At 46.2% G+C, this 25,972-nt stretch overlaps 1 protein-coding gene across 2 annotated transcripts in view; it reads left to right on the top strand.

Annotated features, from left to right (window-relative positions):
- The window catches only part of FLNB (filamin B), a 165,088-nt gene that overhangs the window by 49,825 nt on the left and 89,291 nt on the right, over positions 1 to 25,972 (top strand). For both annotated transcript variants that reach the window (XM_023200844.2, XM_023200852.2), the window contains exons 2-4: positions 20,222 to 20,470; positions 21,847 to 21,944; positions 24,801 to 24,948. In XM_023200844.2, the coding sequence (XP_023056612.2) occupies positions 20,222 to 20,470; positions 21,847 to 21,944; positions 24,801 to 24,948 (495 nt within the window). The remainder of the gene's footprint in view (positions 1 to 20,221; positions 20,471 to 21,846; positions 21,945 to 24,800; positions 24,949 to 25,972) is intronic.

Below are 25,972 nucleotides of genomic sequence, written 5' to 3'. Positions count from 1 at the left end.
GACGAGGTTTCACCATATTGGCCAGGATGGTCTCGATCTTCTAACCTTGTGATCTGCCTGCCCCGGCCTCCCAAAGTGCTGGGATTACAGGTGTGAGCCACCACGTCCTGCGACTAACTCAGTTATTTAACAATTGACTGTAATTTCTCAGCAATCAGTGTGTACTTGGAAATTGTTGGGATATGAGAAAACTAACCTATAACTCGTTTTCTTTTTTCTTTGAGGCAGGGTCTCTCTTTGTTACCCAGGCTGGAGTGTAGTGGCATGAACAGGACTCACTGCAGCCTTGACATGGGCTCAATCCTCCCACCTCAGTCTCCTGAGTAGCTGGGACTACTAGCGTGTGCCACCATGCCTGGTTAATTTTTGTATTTTCTGTAGAACTGGCGCCTTACTGTGTTGCCCAGGCTGATCCTGAACTCCTGAGCTCAAGCGATCCACCCACTTTGGCCTTCCAACGTACTGGGATTACAGGGGCGAATGAGCCACCATGCCTGGCCTGGAACTTATATAAATACCAAAGTTAGTAATTAGTGAAGGTGATAGTCTGCAAGCACTGAATAATACTTCTATTAATTTCAATTCCTTTCAATTTTCTAATGTTTTATGCCCAGCCTGTCCTGTCTACCTCTACCCAGCTTTAGAAGTGTTTTGTTGGTTCCTGAGAAGGAGCTGTGCCTGAGGGGTATGAGGTTGCCCTCTGAGTTCAGTGAGGAGATTTGGGAAAAGTTTTGATTTGTAGGCTTAGATGGAGTGACCCATAAAGGGACTTGACATTAGCTGATGGCCTAGGGAACAACTGGGCTAGGGAACAACTTAGAGGCAGCTAACAGGATTCAGGGAGAGCAGATTTGGTGGGAGAGAGTAGTGTAGGATGAATCCAGTTGGGTTTTTATGGGTAGTTTGGTAGTTGGTTGACTGGGTGGGTCGTCCCTTGGTTGTTATTTGTTGATTAGTGGTTGTTGTTAGGTTGGTTACACTTACATTATAGTTGATGGAATCTCAGATTTGGATCTAATACCACATGTAAGTCGAGTGTTTTTTTTTTTTTTTTGAGACTTTTTTTGGCTCTTGTTGCCCAGGCTGGAGTGCAGTGGAACAATCCTCGGCTCACTGCAACCTCCGCCTCCCAGGTTCAAGCGATTCTCCTGCCTCAGCCTCCTGAGTAGCTGGGATTACAGGCATGTACCACCACACCCGGCTAATTTTGTATTTTTAAGAGATGGGAATTTCACCATATTGGTCAGGTTGGTCTCAAACTCCTCACCTCAGGTGATCCGCCCACCTCAGCCTCCTAAAGTGCTGGAATTACAGGTGTGAGCCACTGTGCCCAGCCAGTTGAGTAGATTTTATTAGCACTCAAGCTTTGTGGCTCATTGCTATTATTGTGCATGTGAGGGTTTTATCTTTAAGTAGCATTAGGGATGCTACTTGGATGTTTTAGTTATTACAGAAATAATTTTTACTAACTTTTACTAAATTCTCTTTCCTGTGTAGGAAGTTTAGAGTGAAGTAGCAATTGGCTGGAGGTTCTGAAGGTTTCCCCCTTTCACATAATTTGATGTTCCAGTTGTCCACATCTGGACGACTCCCTCTCTTTCTACTGATGTAAGCAGTGGGCCAAATTACGGGGCTCCATCCCTGCATCTTCCTACTTGTCTAAATCTTCATCACAGACAACATATCGCCATTAGAAGCTCTAAAGGAAACCTAGAAAGGAGGAGAAGCTGGTTTTAGCCCAAATTCCTCAAAATCATCGCCTGTTGTTTAAGAATTACAGTTTGCACTGGAACAATAAGATGTTCCTTAATGTGGTTTTTAAGTGAGTTGGTTGTCACCAGAATTTCATAAACACTGGCTAAGGATTGTGCAAAAGGGTGTGCTTCCCTTTAGCATCCTTAATTAGGGACAACATTTTGAAAACTGCTTTTTATTGTCCTTTATCTGCAAAACTTCTCGAATCCAAATAGCAAGATTCTAATTTCTTAATCACTGCCACAGAAAGTTGTAGATTAGAGAAAGCTCCAATTCCTTATTTCCTGTCTTCCTTTTTTTGTGTGTTTATTGCCTGTGTCTCATCCTCACTCCTGCCAGTTTTATAGAATGTAACCTCCCAGCCTCTGGGAATGTTTGGAAGACTTGTTTGTAGAGGATCTGAAGAGCAGTTTAAAGTGGACTTACCCAAACTGCCTTCTGGAGAACATTAGTCTCTTTGAGATAACACTTTTAAACATCCCCTAGTCCAATAGTGTTGGCAAATTCCCTGTGACACCATAGCCCTCTCTTTGAGATTGTCAGTGTACGCTGGCATGTTAAAGGTTCTGAGAAGTCCTGCAGCAGTTAAAAAATTGTTTAGTCTAGTGTGCCTCCAGTTGTTTGGCCACTGAAACCCCTTTTCTGGAAAAACCAGCTAACATCTAGTAGTCTTTTCTGAGAGGTGGTACTGAAGATGATACACATTTGAAAATTCTAACATGTATTTTTCATGTATTTATAAAATGCAACAAATGTATCAAACCTGTGATTTCCAGGACATAATTACTTAAGCTAAGGAAAAAAGAAAACATGAGTGAAGGAAAAACTTTAGTAAATGGGCCAGGTGGTAAGAGGAGAGAGCCTTGTCTGTGAGTGTGGTCTTGGGGGATGCTGGACCTAGCTTTTCAGAGCTAGGTTCAGGCAGAGCTGCTCTGAGATGTAGACATTGCAGCTGGGGTTCTTGTTGAGCCGGGAAGCAGCTTCTGACTCAGGCGCAGACTGTTTAGATGAGCTGGTCATAAAGAGCCCTGACTGTGGACTGCGTCTCCAGCCACGGCAGCAGCTGGTGGATGGGGTGATGCCTTGGATATTCATCGTGTGTTGCTCGCCTGCCCTGCCCTTGGACAGTGTGCCTCAGGAATGTTAGAATGTGTTCCCCTTTTAGCTGCAAAGCCGATCTGCTGGTTACTTGGTCTGTTTATCTTACTGCTACGACCGTTTATCATGGGCCAGAGTTCAGGGGCACAGTGATAAATCTCTTTTAGGAGGATGATGTAACCCTCAGCATTTTCCCCCTCCTTGGTTCTGAGTTTTTAAAGCCTTCGTAACACCATTGTGTCCTTGTTTGGGCATCTTCCTGTGTCCTCCCATTTGGGTCTCCAGGGTGAAATGGCCAACAGTGGATTCCAGAGTCATGACCTGGGTTCAGATTCCTGCTCTGCTTCTTATCAACTCTGTGACTTTGGGTTTAATTGACCTATTCATTATTTTTCTTAATTTGGAAAATGGAGCCAACAGCAGTTCCTCTTAAAGCAGCTGTGAGGATTCAAGGGGGTAACTGCACGGGACCAGGCCCTTGGGCTTCACCTCTCACTGGGAGATCGGACCTCTGCATAATGGACAGGCTCTCTTTAGGGTGCAAGTGAACGGGGCACAAGGGAGTTAGGGAGGTGGGTGTTTTTTTGTTTTTGCTTTTTGTTTTTTGGTGGCTTAAAAAACATGCCCAAGGCTGGGTGTGGTGGCTCACGCCTGTAGTCCCAGCACTTTGGGAGGCCAAGGCGGGAGCATTGCTTGAGCCCAAGAGTTTGAGATCAGTCTGGGCAACATGGTGAGACCCCGTCTCTTTTGTTTTTTGAGATGGAGTCTCACTGTGTCGCCCAGACTGGAATGCAGTGGTGCAATCTCAGCTCACTGCAACCTCCACCTCCCAGGTTCAAGCGATTCTCCTGCCTCAGCCTCCTAAGTAGCTGGGATTACAGGCATGTGCCATCATGCCCAGTGAATTTTTGTGTTTTTAGTAGAGATGGCATTTTGTCATGTTGGGCAGGCTGGTCTCGAACTCCGGATCGTAGGTGACCCTCCCACCTTGGTCTCCCAAAGTGCTAGGATTATAGGCGTGAGCTGCTGTGCCTGGCCGACCCAAAATATTAGCTGGGTGTGGTGGCACACATCCCTGTAGTCCCAGCTACATGGGAGGCTAAGGCAGGAGTATTGCTTGAGGCCAGCCTGGGTAACAGAGCAAGACCTTGTCTCAAAAAAAAGAAGAAGAAAAAGAAAGAAAGAAAAGAAAAGAAAAACATGCCCAAAGGCAACCAAATGACTCTATCTTTTGCAATGTAATCTTCAACATCTACTCCTCTGGCAAGCTGTTTGGAAATGGCAAAGTCCATCTCCTGAGGCTAGGAGATTGCTTGTCCAGGATGGGTGTGTCTGGTGAGGAATGGAAGGCATTTGGATGGCCACTGAGAAAGCTGAGCCAAGGAGCGTCAGAAAGACAATCAGGCAAACCCACAGAGTCTCCAGATATTCCTTTGCTGATAGGTAACATTGCACTAGCTGTTTAAACAAACAGGTGAAAGGCCATCACCCTACTACCCCTCCTCACCTCCATTCCTTGCTGCTCTTCCCAGAAGCAACTGCACGGTCCGGGAATAATTTTTTGTCTTGTCCAGAGACAGTCTGTACATAGATGAATTCAATTATTTGATTTCTGTAGTACCCAGTACTCAAATTTGAACCTGCCATACACATTGCTTTTATCATTTCATAACACCTGTTGATTTTCCCACATTAGTACCTATAGATCCTGACAAACAATTTTGTTAAGATGAAGATTTCTTCATATGTATATTACTGTGTTTCTTTTTTTGGTGGTGTATGTCAAGATTTATTATAAAAGCAACAGATGGGTAGGGCATGGTGGCTCATTCCTGTAATCCCAGCACTTTGGGAGGCCGAGATGGGAGGATCGCTTGAGCCCGGGAGTTCGAGACCAGCCTGGGAAACCTGGCGAAATCCTGTCTCTACAAAAATTATGAAAATTATCCAGGCATGGTGGTGACCGTCTCAGCTACTCGGGACCCAAATGTCCCAGCTACTCAGGAAGCTGAGTTGGGAGCCTGATCCTCAGAGGTCAAGGTTGCAGTGAGCCGTGATTGCTCCACTGCACCCCAGCCTCGGTGACAAAGTGAGACCCTGTCTCACCCTGGCCTCCAGAAAGAAAAAAAAAAAAAAAGGTAACATATGTAGTTTAAATTTTAAAAATTCAAATTTTTTTTGGACTGGGCGTGGTGTCTCACGCCTGTAATCCCAACATTTTGGGAGGCTGAGGTGGGCAGATCACCTGAGGTCAGGAGTTCAAGACCAGCCTGGCCAACATGGTGAAACCCTGTCTCTACAAAAGTACAAAAATTAGCTGGGCATGATGGTGGGTGCCTGTAATCCCAGCTACTTGGGAGGCTGAAGTGGGAGAATCGCTTGAACCTGGAAGGTGGAGGTTGCAGCGAGCCGAAATCGTGCCACTGCACTCCAGCCTGGGTGACAGAGTGAGACTCCATTTAAAAACAAAAACAAACAAAAAAAATTTCAAGCAATGCAGAATAAATAACAACAATAAAATGAAAGCCCATCTTCCACCATCGGCTTCTTAGTTTTCTTCCTAGAAGGAGCCAGTGAGGACAGTTTGGTGTTCATGCTTCCAGATCTTTCTGTTCAGATGCAGTCATGACTTTTGAAAAACAGGATTGTACAGTTTATACTTTTCTACAAATTATCCCCTTGCCTTAATACATCATAGAAGCCTGTTCATATTGGAACAAACAAACCTTTCTTATTCTTTTCACAGCAGCCTGTTTTCCTCTTGCTTGAATGTAAAGTTTATTTAACCACTTACTGTCAGGGAGGCATTTGTTTTCAGTTCTCCCCCCCCCCCCCCCATTATCTTGCAATGAACTGCTTTAATGGCTAAAGATCACTTTAATATCAAAACCTCCCCCATCTCCCATTAGAAAAAGAAATCATGTTAGGGAACTTCAAATTGAATTTACGGACCTTGTGTTTAATTTTGTGTCAGCAGTGGCCCAGCCTGGCCCTGCAGACTGCCCAGGAATCTGCGGGAGGAGTTGCGGTGGCCTGCACACTGGAGCACACTGCCAGTTCATTCAGCAGCTCACCGAGCAAGAAACATCTTGATTCTATCAGGTTTAATCCTGTGTCCCATTAGGGACCCAGCTCTTGTGGTCATTAGCAGATGGAATGCTCATCTGTGCTGGAAGGTGGAATTCTAGGGCATTGGGCTCTGAGCAGTCTTGAACCAGAATTGAATGGCTTGAATCCTTTTCACAATGCCAATGGGGAGGCACCCTTAGCTCCCAAACTTGTATGTGTTATAATACTATGGCAGTAATAACAGTGGTTGCAGTAGCCCCCATGAATTTGATGGGACGATCATCAGGCAGTGCTGCTTGCTTGCTTTACTCCATCGTATTACCGCAGCCTGATGAGGCGAGGCAGTTCCGACTCTCATTTTGCAGATGAGGAGACTGGGCACAGGCACTCAACCCACTCATGGTCACACAGCTAGTAAGTCACTGTGCTTGGGAGGTGAACCAGGCTTCTCTGACGCCCTAGCAGGACGTCTGAACTTCTAGCTGCCCCATCACTGACTGACTTAATGCCCCTGACTCCTGGGTGACTTGGCCACCAGTTACTTCAGCCAGCGACCCTTTCTTTGAGTGGTTTCTACCCATCCCCGCACCATGCTTTTTACTCTGGATGTTGGTGGCATGGAATTCCACCCGTAAGAAAGAGGTCGGTCCCTGGGCTGAGAGAGTTCTTTGCAGAGAGCTCTGTTGGGATTGGGTGGGACGTGTGCTCGGAGGCCTCCTCACCTAATTGTGGGCTGAAAGGTCCAGATTTGGGGATATAAAGTTGAGCCGTCAGCTGAGCTAAAGACAGGGCACAGGGAGGAACCATCCAGAAAGTGTCAGTGTAGGTAAAGCAGGCAGAATGCTCCCTATCTGTCCTCTGAGGGCCTCCTTTCTTGTGACTTCCTCCCCTTTCTGTGGTGATGGTCAGAGCCAGCGGTTATAAATTATTTGGAATTTTCCTCAGCTTGGTTCCTACTCAAGACTTTAAATTAGGAGTTTTGTTCCTTTTATGACTTCACAATCTTTGGGCAGGCTGCCATCTCTATAACAGACTTATATGAGTTGTAACCTGCAGTGAGTTACAGGGGAAAAATGGAAGCGGATTTCTTCTCTTTCAAACCAAGGAAGCCACCTTGATCTGACTTTGTAACAAAGCTCAACTTTTATAAGTTTGCAATTAAAGGATAAATACCTATCCTATTTATTATTATCATGAACTTTTTTTCATAAAAGGGGGAAAAAACTCTCAGGAAACATAGCTTAGTATGAGGGACAGAAAGCCAAAAGGTTTTTTTTTTTTCTTCCTTTAAAAGGCCCTCAATGTCTTGCCCTGTGGACACTGGTTTTCATTATAATAATGCTGTTATCTCTTTGTAGAGTCATTTAAAGCCAATTTAACTTTCTCATTTAAAATTATAATTGGTATTCAGCACAGAGCTGGGAGCTCAGTAGGCAGTTAGAAAATATGTATATATTTTTTGAGATGGAGTCTCGCTCTTGTCACCTAGGCTGGAGTGCAGTGGTGCGATCTTGGCCCACTGCAACCTCCACCTCCCGGGTTCAAGCAATTCTCCTGCCTCAGCCTCCCGAATAACTGGGACTATAGGCATTCACCACCACGCCCAGCTAATTTTTGTATTTTTAGTAGAGATGGGGTTTCACCATGGCTGGTCTCAAACTCCTGAGTTTCGCCAGGCTGGTCTCAAACTCCTGATTTCAGGTGATCTACCCACCTTGGCCTCCTAAAGTGCTGGGATTATAGGCATGAGCCACTGTACCTGGCTGGTAGTTAGGAAATATTTATTGAATATGAGAAAAGAAAAATAGAGCAAATTGAATCTTCAAGTACTATATGAGTAACTCTAATTTCTGTTTTCTGGAAAACACGTAGGCTGATAGGTTTGGGTAAATAAGAGCAGAGCTGCATCTTCTCTCAAGTTCCCTGATTCCCTCAAGGAGTTATCTGAGAATAGCTCTGTGCCAAGCAGTGAGGCATGCATAGGGGACCTCTTGAATGGAGGGACAGCCCATTATCATTAGAATCCCCAGTTCCAGCCAGGTGCAGTGGCTCACGCCTGTAATCCCAGCACTTTGAGAGGCCAGTGTGGGCAGATTGCTTGAGTTCAGGAGTTCAAGACTAGCCTGGGCAACACGGCAAAACCTTGTCTCCCCCCACTCCACCCCCACACCTCCCCCCCCCCCCCAACACAAGCCAGGTGTGGTGGCAGGTGTCTGTGGTCCCAGCTACTTAGGAGGCTGAGGTGGGAGGATTGCTTGAGACTTGGAGGTTGATGGTTGATACTGCAGTGAGCCGTGATTGTGCCACTGCACTCCAGCTTGGGTGACAGAGCAAGACACTAGACCCTGTCTCAAAAAAAAAAAGAAATCCCCAGTTCTCAGGGTGTAGTAGAGACTGAGTCAGTCATGGCTGAGACAAAGGGACTGTGCTCTCTGTGCCTCCTGTGCCCTGGGTTTATATGGTTCATACGCTGCCTATCCACCATGTTTTTCCCTGAGAGCCTCGGCAGTGTGGGCATCGTGGGAATGATTGGGGCAGGTGGAAATTCAGAGGCCCTACCCTGGGGGGCAGAGAAGCCTGGCTTACCTCCCAAGCACAGCATGGGGGTGGATCACTTCTCTGTACTCAGTCTCCTCATCTCCAAAATGGGAGTTGTAACTGAGCTCACTTCATCAAGTTGTTATGAGATGATGTAGATTCAGGGAAGTAGCAAGAGTAGGAGTTCGGGCTTTGGCAACACAGAGAAGTGAGTTTCCATCTAGATTCTCCCCCTATGTCACTTTTGGCAGTTGGCTTCACCTCTGTGGGCCTCTGTTATGTCATCTGTAAAATGGGATTAGCCCTAAAAGCCACCCTCACAGGGTCATTGTGAGGATTGCACAAGGTGATGCAAGTGGCATGGGGCCTGGCCCAGGAGAGGGGGTGGAAGAGAACAAGCTGCCGTTGTATTTTGGTTGCCGTAGATCTAGAGGAGAAGAGGTGCTTAGGAGTCTTTCCCAGGCATGGTTCCCCCTGCCTTCCACCTATCACTCCTTTCCTCGAGGGATTCCCTGTGGCGTACACAGCCCCAGGGTGGGCCTGGCTGAGCTCACAGGAGCCTGGGCTGTGTTTCAGGTGAGGTGGCCTCACCACATGACAAACTGAGCTGGAGTCAAAGGGTCATGAGGACCTCCATTCACAGCCAGCATTTATTATTTCAGCTGGAAATGTTTGCCGAGCAGTTGTAGCTGGAAGCTGTGAGCGAGACACAGACCGCCATCAGGCTGAGGCCTCCAGAGCTCATGCTGGGCTTTAACCTGAGCCTCTTAGGGGCTGGGCTCTGAGCTCCTCCATTCCTGCTCATGCCCAGGCATCCTTGGGGGCCTTGAACTGTCAGTTGTCCAGGGGAACTGTGTGGCAGCAACAGAATGAGTTTGTATAGGGACCTGTTGCTTTGAGGTCTAAAACTTAGTTTAGAACGCAATTGTTTTGACCATTTTGAGGTGTCTATCCTTTTTTTCATCTTCTTTAATCTTTTTTTTTTTTTTTTTTTTGAGACAGAGTTTTGCTCTTGTTGCCCAGTGGCATCAAGAGTACAATGGCGAAATCTCGGCTCACCGCAACCTCTACCTCCTGGGTTCAAGCTATTCTCCTGCCTCGGCCTTCTGAGTAGCTGGGATTACAGGCGCCCGCCACCATGCCTGACTAATTTTTGTATTTTTAGTAGAAACGGGGTTTCACCCTGTTGACCAGGTTGGTGTCGAACTTCTGACCTCAGGTAATCCACCTGCCTTGGCCTCCCAAAATGCTGGGATTACAGGCGTGAGCCACCACGCCCTGCTTCTTTGTTTTCCTTCTTTAACCTTTCTAACAAGAGGTTAGAATCCTGGTTTTAACTTTTAAAGGATTTTCCAGTGATAGAAAGTGGTAAGATAGTTACTATATCCTAGGCCCTTTAGCAGACCCATCTCATTTATCATGGGTGGCTTTGTTGTTGGATATCAAGTAATTCTCAAAATTTTACCTTTTCAAAAGTGGCATTGAAAATAAAGGCATTGGGTGATGAAAATGGAACTTTTAAATACAGCGATTCCTGTTAACCAGAAAGAGGGTGTCTGGGATAATTTATGAAGCAGTACACCGTCATAGATTCTATGAGCTGAAAGTTCACCAAACTCTCTATCCCAAAATAAAAATAAGGTATTTATGAAGTGATTCGTTCCAAATATTTGAGGCAAAAATTGTCCAGCAAGTGAGACAGAACAGAAGGAATAGTTGGCAAAGTAGGGAATTTGAAGTCTGAGGTTATGCATAAGGAATGTGTTAGGGGCCTATAGTAGAAATCTCAAATCAGGGATTAGGGAATGTTTACTCAATTCTGTTGTGGAGAAATTCTGGCCGCCACTCCCCCATGCCATGCCCAGGGCAGGCATTGCTAATCTTCACTGCCTCCATTCTCCATACCCTGTTCATGGACGACATTTCTAATGCATTTTAGCAGCCTTTTTTTGTTGAATCCAGATGTGGCCTCAGAATCCTTCTCAACACAGTGTGCTAGCACCACTTGGTGCTCCTGATCTACTGTATCATCCCTTGAAAAACTACTAACATAAAAAGACCTGCCAAGTCAACTCTATCTTATCCGAACCCTTGACACAGTGATGGATAAAAATTAATTCAAACACCTTCTTTGTGATCTTTGAGTAGTTCATGAGTAAGAAAGAGAACTGGAAATCCAGCCAACTTCAGTCCCCTTGTCTACTTTTATTTTATTGTGGTTTATGTTTTCTCTCACCAATGGAGATAGGCCCATGTGACTTCTGGTCTTCCAAAACCCAGAGAACATCCCCACATTATAGTTCAACCACCACTGTAACAGAGGTTGTTTTTTTTTTGGTTTTTTTTTTTTTTTTTTTTACTTTTTTCTTTTTTTTGAGATAGAATCTCGCTCTGTCACCCAGGCTGGAGTGCAGTGGTGCGATCTCAGCTCACTGCAAGCTCTGCCTCCCGGGTTCACACCATTCTCCTGCCTCAGCCTCCCAAGTAGCTGGGACTACGGGCACCCGCCACCACACCCAGCTATTATTTTGTATTTTTAGTAGAGGTAGGGTGTCTCAATCTCCGGACATCTTGATCCGCCCACCTCAGCCTCCCAAAGTGCTGGGATTGGATTACAGGTGTGAGCCACCACGCCAGGGCAGAGGTTTTCTTTTCTTTTCTTTTTTTTTTTTTTTGAGACGGAGTCTTGCTGTGTCGCCCAGGCTGGAGTGAGTGGTGCGATCTCGGCTCACTGCAAGCTCCGCCTCCCAGGTTCACACCATTCTCCTGCCTCAGCCTCCGAGTAGCTGGGACTACAGGTGCCCGCCACCTCGCCTGGCTCATTTTTTGTATTTTTAGTAGAGACGGGGTTTCACCGTGTTAGCCAGGATGGTCTCGATCTCCTGACCTCGTGATCCACCTGCCTCAGCCTCCCAAGTGCTGAGATTACAGGCGTGAGCCACCATGCCCGGCTAGAGCTTTTCTTAAAAACAATAACAACAAAAACAGTTGTGGAAAGCATGTAGAGTGTGGGTTTTTTCAGTCTTCAGGTTGGCAGGGCATCTGGGACCCAGGTTCCTTCCCTCACCTTGCTGGGCCTCTCCTAGTGCAGGCCAAAGCCAGGTAACTGCGCTGTCCGGGCTCCTGGCTGGCAATCGGGGAGAGAGTGCATGAAGCAGGCACACCCACTGTTCAGGTCCTGAAGCTGTGGCTCGTTTCATACCATTTGTTGCCCATTTGAAAGACAGGCACACCACTGACTTCCAGGGGAGGCTGGCTGACCATCTGGGTGGAAGCTGCATGCCTGGGAGGGAGAAGGGGATGAAGGATCTTCGAGGCCATAGATAGACATCAGTTGTCAGGGCCTTGAGTCTGCTTTGTTGGCATGCAGCATTTTATTGGATCAAGGTCCTGGAGAAAATCCCTGAGCAGGAGGAGATAAAACAGTTTGGTCCCCTTCATCCTACCCAGGGGCCTCTGGGGTACCTGAGCCAAAGTGCACAGTTCATTGGCTGTGTGGATGGAAGGGCTGTGGGACTTGAAAATGTGACTCCGGTCCTGGGCAGCTGACCAGGACAGCTGACCAACATGGTCCTCGTTAACCTGCTCTCCAGGGAGATGGGTTGCATCTGCCTTGGTTTTGACTGAGGACCTGAGGAGAGCTGAGGACCTGAGGAGAGCTGTCCCCGCTTTGGTTCAGAATGCCCTTTTGTTTGGACAGCTGAAGCCTACAATTCAGCCATGGTTTGTCTGGGCTCAGAAAACAGGCAAGGATGGAGAGAAACTGCAAAACTGACCTGGACTATCAGTGGGCACCAGGTCCTGCTGGCCTGGGGTCTGGATGCAGGAGATCTGACCTTTTCAATGTGGGGTGGCCTTGCAGCAGCTCTTCACAGGCTGCTGCTGCTGTAGGCTCACCCAAGCAGCCAAGACAGTCAGGATCTATTCTAGTTTTGCGCAGAATTGGATATAGAAGAGGCATTAGCCAGGTCAGGAAAGAGGATGGATAAGGAGTTCCAGTCCAGGTGAGCATGAGGCAAGGTAAACTGGGATGTTAAGGAGGGGCCAGTTTGTGACCAGCCTGGGCAACATGACGAAACCCCGTCTCTATAAAAAATTAAATTAGCCAGGTGGGTGGCATGTGCCTGTAGTCTCAGCTACCCAGGAGGCTTAGGTGGAAGCATCGCTTGAGCCCAGGAGGCGGATGTTGCAGTGAGCAGAGATTGTACCATTGCACTCTAGCCTGGATGACTGAGACCCTATCTTAAAAAAAGGAGGGGGGAGGGGCCAGACCCCTGACCCATATGTGCTGCTTTTCTCTTTCAGGGAGGTTTGATAAAATATCAGTAGTTCAATTCTTTGTTTTTCTCTCTCTCTCTGAGATGGAGTCTCACTCTGTTGCCCAGGCTGGAGTGCAATGGAGTGATCTCGGCTCGCTGCGAGCTCTGCTTCCTGGGTTCAAGTGATTCTTGTGCCTCAACCTCCCGAGTAGCTGGGATTATAGGCACCCACCACCATGCCTGGCTAATTTTTGTATTTTTAGTAGAGACAGGGTTTCACCATATTGCCCAGGCTGGTCTCGAACTCCTGACCTCAGGTGGTCCGACTGCCTCAGCTTCCCAAAGTGCTGGGACTATAGGCATGAGCCACCGTGCCCAGCCCATAGTTCAATTCTTCAGGTGGTTCTTGGTGCTGCATGTGAGATCTCTGCAAGAAGGACACATCTGAGCTGTGTGGTTTAGAAGGCCAGCATGGCCCAAGACCCTCAGAGTAGCACCAGGAACCACCTAAAATTCTTTCTCAGACATGTCCTCCTTGCAGGGACCTCATGTGCCCCAGATTCGCTGCAGCGTTAGAGGTCAGCCTCCCCTTGGAACAGGAGAGCAGGGGCCTTGGAGGTGGTGGTCATGGCCCTCCTAATGAATTACTTGACTCAGAGAAGTGATAAATCGAACATTTCAACCACCTGTTAATTCACAAGGTACTTCTTTTCATTTCTTGTTGCTTGCACAAAACACTTGGAGTATGTCTTGTGGATGTCTGGCCCTAGGGAAGAGTGTTTGGCACATAGCAGGTACTTAAGTATTAGGAAAATGAGGATGGAGGGAAGGGAGGGAACATTATTGAGCAGCCAACTGTGAGACAGGCATTGTGCTTGACTCTTTTTTTTTCTTTTTTTTTTTGAGACAGTCTCGTTCTGTCCCCCAGGCTGGAGTGCAGTGGCGTGATCTCGGATCACTGCAACCGCGCCTCCTGGGTTCAAGTGATTTTCATGCCTCAGCCTCCCCAGTAGCTGGAATTACAGGTGCCTGCCATTATGCCCTGCTAATTTTTTTATTTTTAGTGGAGACAGGGTTTCACCATGTTGGCCAGGCTGGTCTCGAACTCTTGACCTCAGTGATCTGCCTGCCTAGGCCTCCCAAAGTGCCAGGATTACAAGTGTGAGCCACTGTGCCCGGCCGACACTTGGCGTTCTCTAACCTACCTACTCCTTACAACAGCCCTGGGAAGTAGTTGACTGTGGCCATTTCTATTTGGTAGATGAGGAAAAATAAGGTTCGGAGATGGTTTGTTCAAACTTACGTATCTAGTCAAGCTGCTGGTTCCTGAGCCTGTGTTTGCAACCCCTCCACCATGCAGCCTCTCCGGGTGGTAGAGATGAGGGGCAGAGTGCGCAGTGCATGGCATCCTGTTCCCCAGATGGCCAAGTCTTAGTGCAAGTGTCTATGGGCTTGGTAACTTGTGTCAAGCACGTACCCCATCTCTCTCTTTTTTTGAGACAGAGTCTCTCTCAGTCGCCCAGGCTGGAGTGCAGTGGTGCCATCTTGGCTCTCTGCAACCTCTGCCTCCTAGGTTCAAGCGATTCTCCTGCCTCAGCCTTCCGAGTAGCTGGGACTACAGGCACATGCCACCATGCCCAGCAAATTTTTGTATTTTTAGTAGAGACTGAGTTTCACCATGTTGGCCAGGATGGTCTCGAACTCCCGACCTCGTGAACTGCCTCCCTTGGCCTCCCAAAGTGCTGGGATTACAGGCTCGCTGTCTTTCTTTTTTTTGAGACAGTCTTACTCTGTTGCCCAGCTTGGAGTGCAGTGGCGTGATCATGGCTCACTGCAGCCTTGATCTTCTGCTTCAAGCAATTCTCCTGCCTCAGCCTTTCAAGTAGTAGGTACTAATGGTCATTCACCACCATACCTGACTAATTTTTTTTATTATTATTTGTAGTGACAGGGTCTCCCTATGTCGCCCAGGCTCTGGTCTTGAACTCCTGGGCTCAAGCTATCCTCCTGTCTCAGCTTCCCATAGTGCTGGGATTACAGAGATGAACCACCTGGCCTACACACCCCATCTCTCCTTGATTCTTTTTTTTTTTTTTTTTTTTTTGAGATGGAGTCTCCCTCTGTCTCCCAGGCTGGAGTGCAGTGAGGCAATCTTGGCTCACTGCAACCTCTGGCTCCCAGGTTCAAGCAATTCTTGTGCCTCAGCCACCCAAGTAGCTGGGATTACAGGCACACGTCACCATGCCCACCTAATTTTTGTATTTTTAATTGAGATGGGGGTTTCACCATGTTGACCAGGCAGGTCTCAAGCTCCTGACCCCAAGTGATCCTCCTGCCTTGGCCTCCCAAAGTGCTGAGATTATAGGTGTGAGCCACTGTGCCTGGCCTCTCCTTGATTCTTTTTTTTTTTTTTTTTTTTTTTTGGGAGAGGGGGCGGAGTCCCGCTCCGTCCCCCAGGCTAGAGTGCAGTGGCCGGATCTCAGCTCACTGCAAGCTCCACCTCCCGGGTTTACACCATTCTCCTGCCTCAGCCTCCCGAGTAGCTGGTACTACAGGCGCCAGCCACCTCGCCCGGCTAGCTTTTTGTTTTTTTCAGTAGAGATGGGGTTTCATCGTGTTAGCCAGGATGGTCTCGAACTCCTGACCTCGTGATCCGCCCGTCTCGGCCTCCCAAAGTGCTGGGATTACAGGCTTGAGCCACCGCGCCCGGCCTCCTTGATTCTTACAGTCACTTTGTTGGCTGTTTCTGACGCAGCACCTTATGGCCAAAGGATGACTTATTCCTTCCCAGGAGGGCAAAAATGTAGAATAGTGTCTGTCCATGCCTCTCCTCATGGGCCACCACCTCGGTCACCCTGGTTAATCAGTAACAACCAGGAGAGAAGCTGCTGGAACTGATCTTTGGGAACTCCCTGGATGGTTTGGTGCAGGAATGTAGTAGGCATACACATGGTAATGTGGATCTGGGCCCTCCTGATGTGAGTAGAGAGGTAAAAGGCCACCATCTCCCTGACCTCTGGGGAACTCGTCCACAAATAAGATGTTTCCAAGATGCTTCTGAAGGTTGCCTAAAAATAGCTGATTTCCACCCCCATAAATGCATCCATTCCAGAATGCTCCTTCACCAGGACCAGAGAACTGATTTACAGAAGTGACATGAAAACATTCCATCCCAGAATTTGTAGTAGCTCAAGTTAAGTTTCTAGCTATGAAACAAAACAAAACAAAAAATACCCACCCTGCTCACTTCTAAGCAGCACTGAGTAATTTTAAGTAGTTTGAGAAAATGTATGTGGTTTGAGGGTCAGGGTTGTCCAGAGCCAGGACCAGTTGTGTGGGAATTGTGATTGGCTGGATTTGAGGAGGAGAAACCCATGGCCCAATTCCAACCCACTGAAATCTAAGCAGATTCTAGGTGGTTTGGCGGACCTGGTAGGCGTTGGTTTATTTTATTCCCGAAAAAGGTCCTCGAGCAACTCACGGACCTCACGTGGAATCCTGCTGAAAGGCTTCCGTCTCATCTGGCCTTTTCCTCCTCTTAAGGTTCTGCTCCACGTTTTACCCTCGGCGTAACCATGAGGTCTGAAAAGCATGTCATCTATGTGATGGTCAGACGTTGTTGATCCTGTGATGCTGTGTAGCATTTCATTTTCCAGGCATGGGGAGTCTCCTATTTCATGTGGATGGGAACCTGGAGGTCTTTGGGCAAGTCGCCATCTTTTTATTGTTCCAAGAGTTTGGTGAAGCGTTTGAACCTTCACCTGTCAAAATCAGTTTTGGAATGAGAACGACTCTCTCTGTAGCTCCTTAGAATAGCAGACGGAAGGTATCATTTATCCCAATGAGACCATAAAGGGGGCTTTCCCATGTGAACACCCACCTTGAATTCGATTGGAAACAGAAGTTCTGGGCATTGTATTTTTTGTAAATTTGGCTCAGATTTCACCTGGGTCATATTTCCCCCAAAATCTTTTCAAAAAAGTCTTGTGTCTCATTCCTTTTGACTAGCATTTGTAAGCTGGGTAAAAATAGAGCAAGCTGATTTCATGTTAATGATTTCATGTTAAGTTTCTGAATCAAATCTGTGAGTCTGCTTTTGAAAAGCATTTAACATATAACTTGGGAAAGTTAGAGTTTTGCAGACTAATGCCTGTGGCTGGATGAGACTTCATAGCTCCATCCAATCCCTCCTGGTGCAAGAGATCAATGCCTTGAGGGTGCCTGGCCACCACCGTTACCCTGACAGTATACCCACTATTTATTTATTTATTTATTACCCTTTTGAAGTTTGCTCTTCTCCCTTTAACTTAAAGGCAATTGGCATGGGAACTTGTTTGATCTGGAATTTCTGATAATCAGTACGTAGTAACTCCATAATCAATCGCACTTCAAAACAACAACCAAATAACAGGATAGCTAATCCAAAAAATTCAGTCATGGTCAAGGACTTCCAGCTCAGGAAATGTCTGGTCCCGTGGGGTGAATTCCTTGGATAACCAAGTTCTGTGCAGGGCCCGGAGTTTTGTGCAGACCATTCATTGCTCCTTGATTGACCACAGGACCTTAAAAGGAGGGCTGGCTTCATGACCACATGACCTGTGTGCTCAGAAGGGCCCTGTGCTTGGTTTATTGCTCTGCTGTTGCTGTCTTGAAGTTCTTAATTTTTTTTTTTTTTTTTTGGCAGTAGGGAGTTGCAGTTTCAAACAACGCTCATTTATTGTCTCACAGTTTCTGTGGGCCAGGAGAGTCCAGCCATGGCTTAAGACCAGGTCCTTTGCTCCAGGTCTCACAAGACTACAAGGAAGGTGCCATCTCGGTTGTATTTTCATCTGAATGCCTAACTAAGGAAAAATCCACTTCATTCAGATTCATTCAGGTTCATTCAGGTTTTTAAAAGAGTCCGCTTCCATGTGATTGTCTCACTGATGGTCCCAGCTTTTTACTAGCTGTTGCTTGGAGGCTAACCTCAGGTTTTAGAGGCTACACTCATATCTCTGCCACGGGGCCTTCTGCATAGGCAGTTAATGACACAGCTGCCTGTTTCCTCACAGCCAGCAAGAGAATCTGTCTCCTGTCTGCTAAAGTGGAGTTTCATGCATCATAATATGGTCATGGGAGTAATAGCCCGTCACCTCTGCCATTGTTCTATTGGTTAGAGTAAAGGCACAGGTTTTCCCCCACACTCAGGAAGAACCCATGCTATAAAGACTTTCAGTAAAGGAGACAACAAACAGAATATGGAATGATCAGAATTACTCTTATGACCCAGACCCAGAGCATCAGCATTACCTGTGAATTTATGGGAAGTTCAAATTCTCCTGTTTCACCCCCGGCCTGTTAAATCAGAAACTTTAAAAGCAAGCCCAGCATTCTGTGGTTTAACATGTCCTTCAGGTGATTTTGACACCTGCTAAATTTTGAGAACCACTGGTCTAGAGGCAGGCAGGTCTTGCTCCCCTAGGAGTTAAGTTTGATGTATCTTCTGGTAATACTGAGAAATGAGCTGGGAAATGGTTCTGAAATCAGGTTGTCCTCCCCAGAATCAACAAGACTCATACTTGCAAAAGAGAGCGAAGAAGAGAAACTAAAAAAAGCAAGAGGCTGTGTGTGAAGCTAGATTCAAACAGTTAAAGACAGCAACACATGGCAAAAGATGGGAATTTGAGGAAGTAGGTAGTGAAAGCAATTCTTGAGCTAAATTACAAGAAAACACAGTGAATTTGTATCTGTTTCCTGTATTTAGGGGCCTGGCTTAAACGTTAGTGATACATTTGGAGAGTAGAAAGTGGATGTTGGTGTGAAGTTCTTAAGTTTTGGACAAGGAACTCTGTAATTTCATTTTTCTCTGAGCCCCATGAATTATATAGACAGTCCTGCTTCGAAGTTATTATTTATACAGTTCATTATAGAGAAAGTCCTTGGGAACCTTAACTTTGAGTGAGGATTGCTTGAATTAGTTTTTCTTACCAGCCACTCCATGATACTCTTTGTTTTTTCCGGGTTAGATGATCAAGTTTTATTATGACTGAATCTGCAACTGCAAAATTAATTCTGATTAATTAATTAAATTCTGATGATTTCTCTCTGATGGTTTGGGTGTGGGCTCTTAAAGAGGGTCTTTTGTTGCAAGAGGATATAACAATAATCAGGTTAATTAAATAAAGCTGTCACCCTTTCAGTTTTGAGTGGCATGCCACGCACCCCTTATCAGCATGTGAGTTGCTTTTCATGTGGTTGTGGTTGGGTTTCATTAAGTGTAGTTTGGCATGTATTCAACCAGCGTTCAGGTGGCTCTTGGCGGGTGGCTGGGGAGACACGAAGATGCAGACAGCTCAGTCACTCCCCAGCAAGCGGTTTCAGTTCTGGAGTGAGGTGGGAGCCCAAGGAACTCACACGTAAATGCTGGTGGGAGTGAAGTGCCACCAGCTGTAGAATCTGGTGTCAGAATTATGAGCCAGGAGTTGTCCCACAGGCGGATGAGTGAAGGTCTTCCCATCAAAGGGATGGAGAACACACGAAGAGGTCCAGGGGCTCAGGGCAAGATGTAGTCCAGGAACAAGGAGTCTTTGAGCCTGCAGTGTGGTGGGTGGGAGTGGCAAGAGTGGAAAGCGGATCAGATGGGTGTTGTGTAGGTTCTGAGGTGTGCTGTATGTTTAAGAGCTGACTGTGCGTAGCAGGGACCCTGGTGAATTTGGAAGCACAGAGGTACCTGACGAGGAAGATGGTTCTGGGGTTATGTGAACAGTGATTTGCTTGAACCCGGGAGGCGGAGGTTGCAGTGAGCCCAGATCGTGCACACGTGCACACACGCACACACACACACACAAAATCTGGTACACTGTATACTACCAGATTAGCAGGTTGTTACCTCTGGGATGCAGTCACTCCTTTTTATCATCTATATTTGTGAAATGATTTCTTTCAGTTTTTGAGACAGCATCTCACTTTGTTGCCCAGGCTGGAGTGTAGTGGCGTGACCTCGGCTCTCTGCAACTTTGTCTTCCCGGGCTTAAGCGATTCTCCAACCTCAGTTTCCTGAGTAGCTGGGACTATAGGAGTGAGCTGCCATGCTTGGCTAATTTTTTTTTTTTTTTTGGTAGAGAGGGAGCTTTGCCATGTTGCCCAGGCTGGTCTTGAACTCCTGAGCTCACAGCAATCCTCCTGCCTTGGCCTCCCAAAATGCTGGGGTTACAGGAGTGAGCTGCTGTACCTGGCCATTATTATGGAAAATTTTAAGCATACAGAAAAGTAGAGACAGTGGTATCTTACGTGCTCATGAACCCATGATCCAGTGACATCCGTTAACAGCATTTTGGAATCATATTTCATCTCTTCTTGTCCTCAAGTGTTTTGAAGCGAATTTCAGCATTACATCCTTTCACTCTTTAAGTATCTCAGTATGGTTCTCTAATAGTTGAAGACTCCATTTACATTTATATAAGGAGCATAATTTACACTTGTGTAACCCAAAGGACTGACCAAGCCTGTGCCTCTCTCCGCAGATAGCAAAGCCATTGTGGATGGGAACCTGAAGCTCATCTTGGGTCTGGTGTGGACGCTGATCCTCCACTACTCCATCTCCATGCCCGTGTGGGAGGATGAAGGGGATGATGATGCCAAGAAGCAGACGCCAAAGCAGAGGCTGCTGGGGTGGATTCAGAACAAGATCCCCTACTTGCCCATCACCAACTTTAACCAGAACTGGCAAGATGGCAAAGCCCTGGGAGCCCTGGTAGACAGCTGTGCTCCAGGTAAGTGCCCAGGGCTGCCTAAACCATCTGTCCAGGATGGGGGCATGTGGGTCCCAAACATTCTGGTTTTCAACAGAAATGCTATCGTTGCTTTGATTGGTGTATTTCTCCAGGTCTTGGCCCATTATAAAACGGCTAAGGAAACTAAAACTGGCTCTGTTTACCCTTCCAAGGACAGATCTTCTAGATATATCCATAGACATGTTTGAGCATCAAGTTGAGCCTTTTATCCAAATTCCAATGAAGGAGTTGGTGCTTAGAAGCAAGACTTGGGTTTAGCTTCCAGACTCCAAAATCCTGTGTCATCCCACATTGGTGCTCAGTTTCTTGTTGGATTTGGAGAAACATTTGGTCCTATTAGGTGGCTTGGCATGAAAATCTAAAAACTTCCATGGAGTGGAAAGTACCCATTTTTATTGACTATATATGGCATTCTCCACCCTTTTCTTTCTGTGTTACTGTGAAATAGCACTTGGTCAGGATCCAGCTGGAGCCTTTTCCACCCTTGATGGGCTGCTTATTTCTTAGTGGCTGAGTGTATATGAAGGTTGTAATTATTCCCACTGGAGGGTTTAGACTGATGGGTAGAAAGACCAGAGCCAGAGTTTACACACACCCCCTAAAGTTGATTTTAATAAAAAAAGGTATTAATCATATTTTCCATTTACTGTGTATTCTGTATTTACTGGGCACATTAGTATTTAGTTAGTTAGTGGTTCTTGACATACTCAAAGCAGAGCTAGTGTAGTTGGGTAGGGGAGGGCTGAAGACCTCATTCTTCCTTGAGAGCCTATAAGTTGGTGTCATCCAGGAAAAATTCAAAGTGCAGCATTAATTGATTTCCTAATATCCTCTTTTTAACTTCCATTTAAGGACATATTTTAGGATACCTCTTTTCAATTTAAACCTGGGAGTTTTTACTCTAGTCCTTTACCTGTTGTGCTTATAAAGCCTTTTAAGATAATTCTAGGTTTGTGCCTTTGAGCAAGTGGATTTTTGAATCACACAAGATGCTACTCTAGACTTTTTAGGTATATCCAGGAATAGAGTTAAAAAAAAATCCCTCCTGCATAAAGGCACCAGGCTTTTTCCAAGCTTTGTTTATTTTTTAACACCACTCCTTCAAGGAATGGATAATCCCCATCTTCATGCCAGAACATAGCACCCGGAGAAGTCTCAGTGGTGGAGGATATTTTATACCCTGGCACACTCATACCTGTGATACTTTTTGCCTATTAAATATATGATTCGCTCAGATTTTAAGAAAAAATCATTCTCTGAATTAAAAGAACAAATGGGGTGAGTTTAGGCACATGGTTTCCTTTAATCTCTTTGGTCAGCTAATGCTAAAAGCATCTTTTGTGTTCTGTTAACAGGTCTGTGCCCAGACTGGGAATCCTGGGACCCACAGAAGCCTGTAGATAACGCACGAGAAGCCATGCAGCAGGCAGATGACTGGCTGGGTGTCCCACAGGTATGCACAAGTGTGCCAGGTCCTGTGAGGTTGCCCCCACCACTAGCTTGTCCTGTGGATGCCTTCCTGGGTCAGGGAGGCAGCCCGACCTTCTTGGCATTGAGACTTAAAAGAGCATTGCTTGTGATGCGCTCTCATCTTCCTCAGTTTACCCATAATAGTAGGTTCTCATTGACTTAGGTGCTTATAGATCTTAGTGTGTTGGTTTAATGTAGATCATCCAGAAATTTTCATGTCACTCTTCTTTGTCACACACTGGCAAATTTCCTAGTATTTCTTCTCTAAATATTTTGAAGGCTACCTTTAAACCCCAGACTACAAATATGAACCCTAACTATTAGGTTGAGCCATAAGAAATTGATAGTATTTGACCATTTTTCAATCTACATTTTAGAAGGTAATTTTAATCCAGTAGCTTAGGAAAAGTCATAGGACTTAAAACTTTTGTTTTGTTTTTTTGTTTTTTTTTTTGTTTTTTGGATGGAGGCTCGCTCTGTCGCCCAGGCTAGAGTGTAGTGGTATGATCTCGGCTCACTGCAACCTCCACCTCCCGGGTTCAAGCAATTCTCCTGCCTCAGCCTCCTGAGTAGCTGGGATTACAGGTGCCCGCCACTGCGCCTGGCTAATTTTTGTATTTTTAGTAAAGACAGATTTTACCATGTTGGTCAGGCTGGTCTCAAACTCCTGACATCATGATCTGCCCGCCTCAGTCTCCCAAAGTGCTGGGATTATAGGCGTGAGTCACTGCGCCCAGCCGACTTAAAACTTTTAAAAACATGTAAGCCAGGATAATCCACCATTAATGGAAATTCTGGAATAATCTCTATCACCCATAATCCTATCATAGGAATATAACAAGAGGACTCAGAAATCAAGTAAGTCTTGGATACCATCTACAGTAGTCACATTGCTTAGTTGAAGTCTGATCTTCCTAGCTGGGAGGAAAACCAGTGTTTTCTTTCCAGAAACTCCCTCTAACAGTTAGGCACCATGAGTCCCATGTCCAAAGGCTAGCCAGGGAAGATTGCAGGTAGCCAGTGCCATGGGACTGATGGCCTCGCTGTAGGCTGCATTGAGGTCTGAGTTCAGTGTATTTTTTAACAGGGTCCCTTGGAAGGTAGAACAACGTGCCTGTTTCTTTGATTTGGTTTTGGAGTCATGTCTCTCCTACATGGCCCATTTGTTTCTTGGCTCGTCCACTCAGGAAGTGGTGTGGTGTGTTTTTCATCTCCGCTTAAACCTAAACTGTCTCCTTTTTATGTTCATGTGATGTTGGCATGGGTGAAGTTGTTGAAGGAGCTGCCGGGAAGAAATGCCAAATCGACACACATCCTACTTTTTATGGAATGCATTGAAGGCGACTGTTCAAACCCAAGTAGCTCTTTTGTTCCTGCAGGCTAATGGTCAGAATGTTTTCTGGTGCTGTTTATCACATGGGGAGGGAAGTTGGACACATCTGTTGTTCGTTGCACATGGTAAACCTGGTTCATGAGACACAGCCTCTGTTCATCCAAGGAAGTGTGATTTATCTCCTTAGCACCATTGCTGGAGGCAGGGAGGACTCTGCATGCTGTTTAGGGCTGGGTCAGGTGATGGTACTGAAATTGAGGTGGTGGCACTTTCAGGGAGGTCACCTGTCCAGGGTGGGTCTAGTCTTGCTCCTAAACTGAATGTCAAGAGAAATTCACCCACTCCCTATTTATTTATTTATTTATTTATTTATTTATTTATTTATTTGAGACAGAGTCTTGCTCTGCCACACAGGCTGGAGTGCAGTGGCACGATCTCAGCTCACTGCAATTCGCCTCCTAGGTACAAGCGATTCTCCTGCCTCAGCCTCCTGAATAGCTGGGACCGCAGGTGTGTGCCACCGTACCCGGCTAATTTTGTATTTTTAGTAGAAATGGGGTTTCACCATGTTGGCCAGGGTTGTCTCGAACTCGTGACCTCATGATCCGCCCACCTCGGCCTCCCAAAGTGCTGGGATTACATGCGTGAGCCACTGCACCCAGACTTTTTTTTTTTTTTTTTTTTAAGAGACGGCGTCTTACTCTTCTGTCACCCAGGCTGGAGGGCAGTGGCATGATCTTGGCTCACTGAAACCTCTGCCTCCTGGGTTCAAGCCATCCTCCTGCCTCAGCCTCTCTAGTAGCTGGGATTACAGGTGTCTGCCACCACACCGGGCTAATTTTTGTAGTTTTAGTGGAGATTGGGTTTCACCATGTTGGCCAGGCTGGTCTCAAACTCCTGACCTCGAGTGATTCTCTTGTCTCGGCCTCCTAAAGCAATGGGATTACAGTCACGAGCCACCACCCCTGGCTTCCCTATTTTTTTAATGGCTCCTAGTATATTGACATCACATATCTAATATTTATATGTTGTTTCTTTTTTATTTACCTTTTTTAATTAGTAGAGTTAATACAGATAAAGACCATGAATATATGAGGAAAGGAAAAAGCTGGTTAACCTGTGCACTTTTTTGTAACATGCTCTCATCCTGTGTGTGCTTCTTTCTTCATTTTCCTGACTTGCTATAGTTTATCCTTTCATCATTTTTGAAAGCTTTGACCAGAGGAGTAAATGGACTTTTGGGGAATGGGGAAGACAATGAACTTTTGGAAGTTACATGCAGAATTTTTTGGAGAGGGGCCCCTAGCTTTCAAAGGGGTCTGCAATTTCTCAAAAATGGTTAAAAACACTGATGTTGGTCTGTTGGTTTAATGTAATTTCACTTAATTGAGAAGCTGACTCAGTTTCCTAATATTTGTAGTGCTTGACTTAAGAGGCATTTGCAAACACTTCAATAGTTGCTAAGTGATGTGTTCTGGGTGTTCATCCACCATGTCGTTATCCTAGGTCATCACTCCTGAAGAAATCATTCACCCAGATGTGGACGAGCACTCAGTTATGACTTACCTGTCTCAGTTCCCCAAAGCCAAGCTCAAGCCAGGGGCTCCTCTCAAACCCAAGCTCAACCCGAAGAAAGCCAGGGCCTATGGCAGAGGTGAGTGTTGGTCCTCTGATGTTGTGTTGGAGACGTGTCCTCTGGTGTTGGAGATGATTTCATGGCTTCAAGAGTGATGTTCTCGGAAACAAAAATATATGGGTGTAATCCTCAAAGATACCCCAAGCCTTCTTTATAACACATTTTATGACTGTTTTATTCTGCCTTGTTTTTCTAAGGCTTTAAGAAATCCTTCTGCTTAGATGGAAAGGGCAAGTTTGCGGCTTGGTGATTTTAGTGCAGTAGCCCATTGCTCCCATTTTTCAGAAGAGGAATCACGGGGTAGGGAGTCAAGGTTGTTTGGTCTTGCCCCAGATCACTGTAGTCAGTGATGGGGGTGGGCCATCTGGCTGCTGATTCATTTATCCTTCTCTTACGCTAAGACTGCCTCAGATTTCCAGCCGGAGTGGGAGCTATTGTTAACCCCTGGCAGATACTTCCTTGCTAAGACATCCTGTTTATGACTGTGAGGCAGCTGCAAGAACACCGTTCTGCTCAGAACATTATAGTGGGTAGAAGCCATTTCAAGGCGTTTGGCGTTGTGACTGGCACCTGACTTCACGCACACTAGCTTTGTGAAGAGAACACTTACATGGCTGCAAAGTGTGGTTTCTGGTAAAGATCAACATGGCCAGATACAACTTAACGCCTTTTCTATGGGGGGAGGGGAAGGAGTGCATTTTATTTCTCATTTTTCATAATTAAGAAAATATCGGCCGGGCGCGGTGGCTCAAGCCTGTAATCCCAGCACTTTGGGAGGCCGAGACGGGTGGATTACAAGGTCAGGAGATCGAGACCATCCTGGCTAACACGGTGAAACCCCGTCTCCACTAAAAAAGACAAAAAACTAGCCGGGCGAGATGGTGGGCGCCTGTAGTCCCAGCTACTCGGGAGGCTGAGGCAGGAGAATGGCGTAAACCCGAGAGGCGGAGCTTACAGTGAGCCAAGATAGAGCCACTGCACTCCAGCCTGGGCGACAGAGCGAGACTCCGTCTCATAAAAAAAAAAAAAAAAAAAAAAAAAA

Source organism: Piliocolobus tephrosceles, chromosome 2, assembly GCF_002776525.5.
Source record: "Piliocolobus tephrosceles isolate RC106 chromosome 2, ASM277652v3, whole genome shotgun sequence".
NCBI classification, from domain to species: Eukaryota; Metazoa; Chordata; class Mammalia; order Primates; family Cercopithecidae; genus Piliocolobus; species Piliocolobus tephrosceles.
The sequence above is the reverse complement of the archived record's forward strand: the minus strand, read 5'-3'. Positions and strand labels throughout refer to the sequence as shown.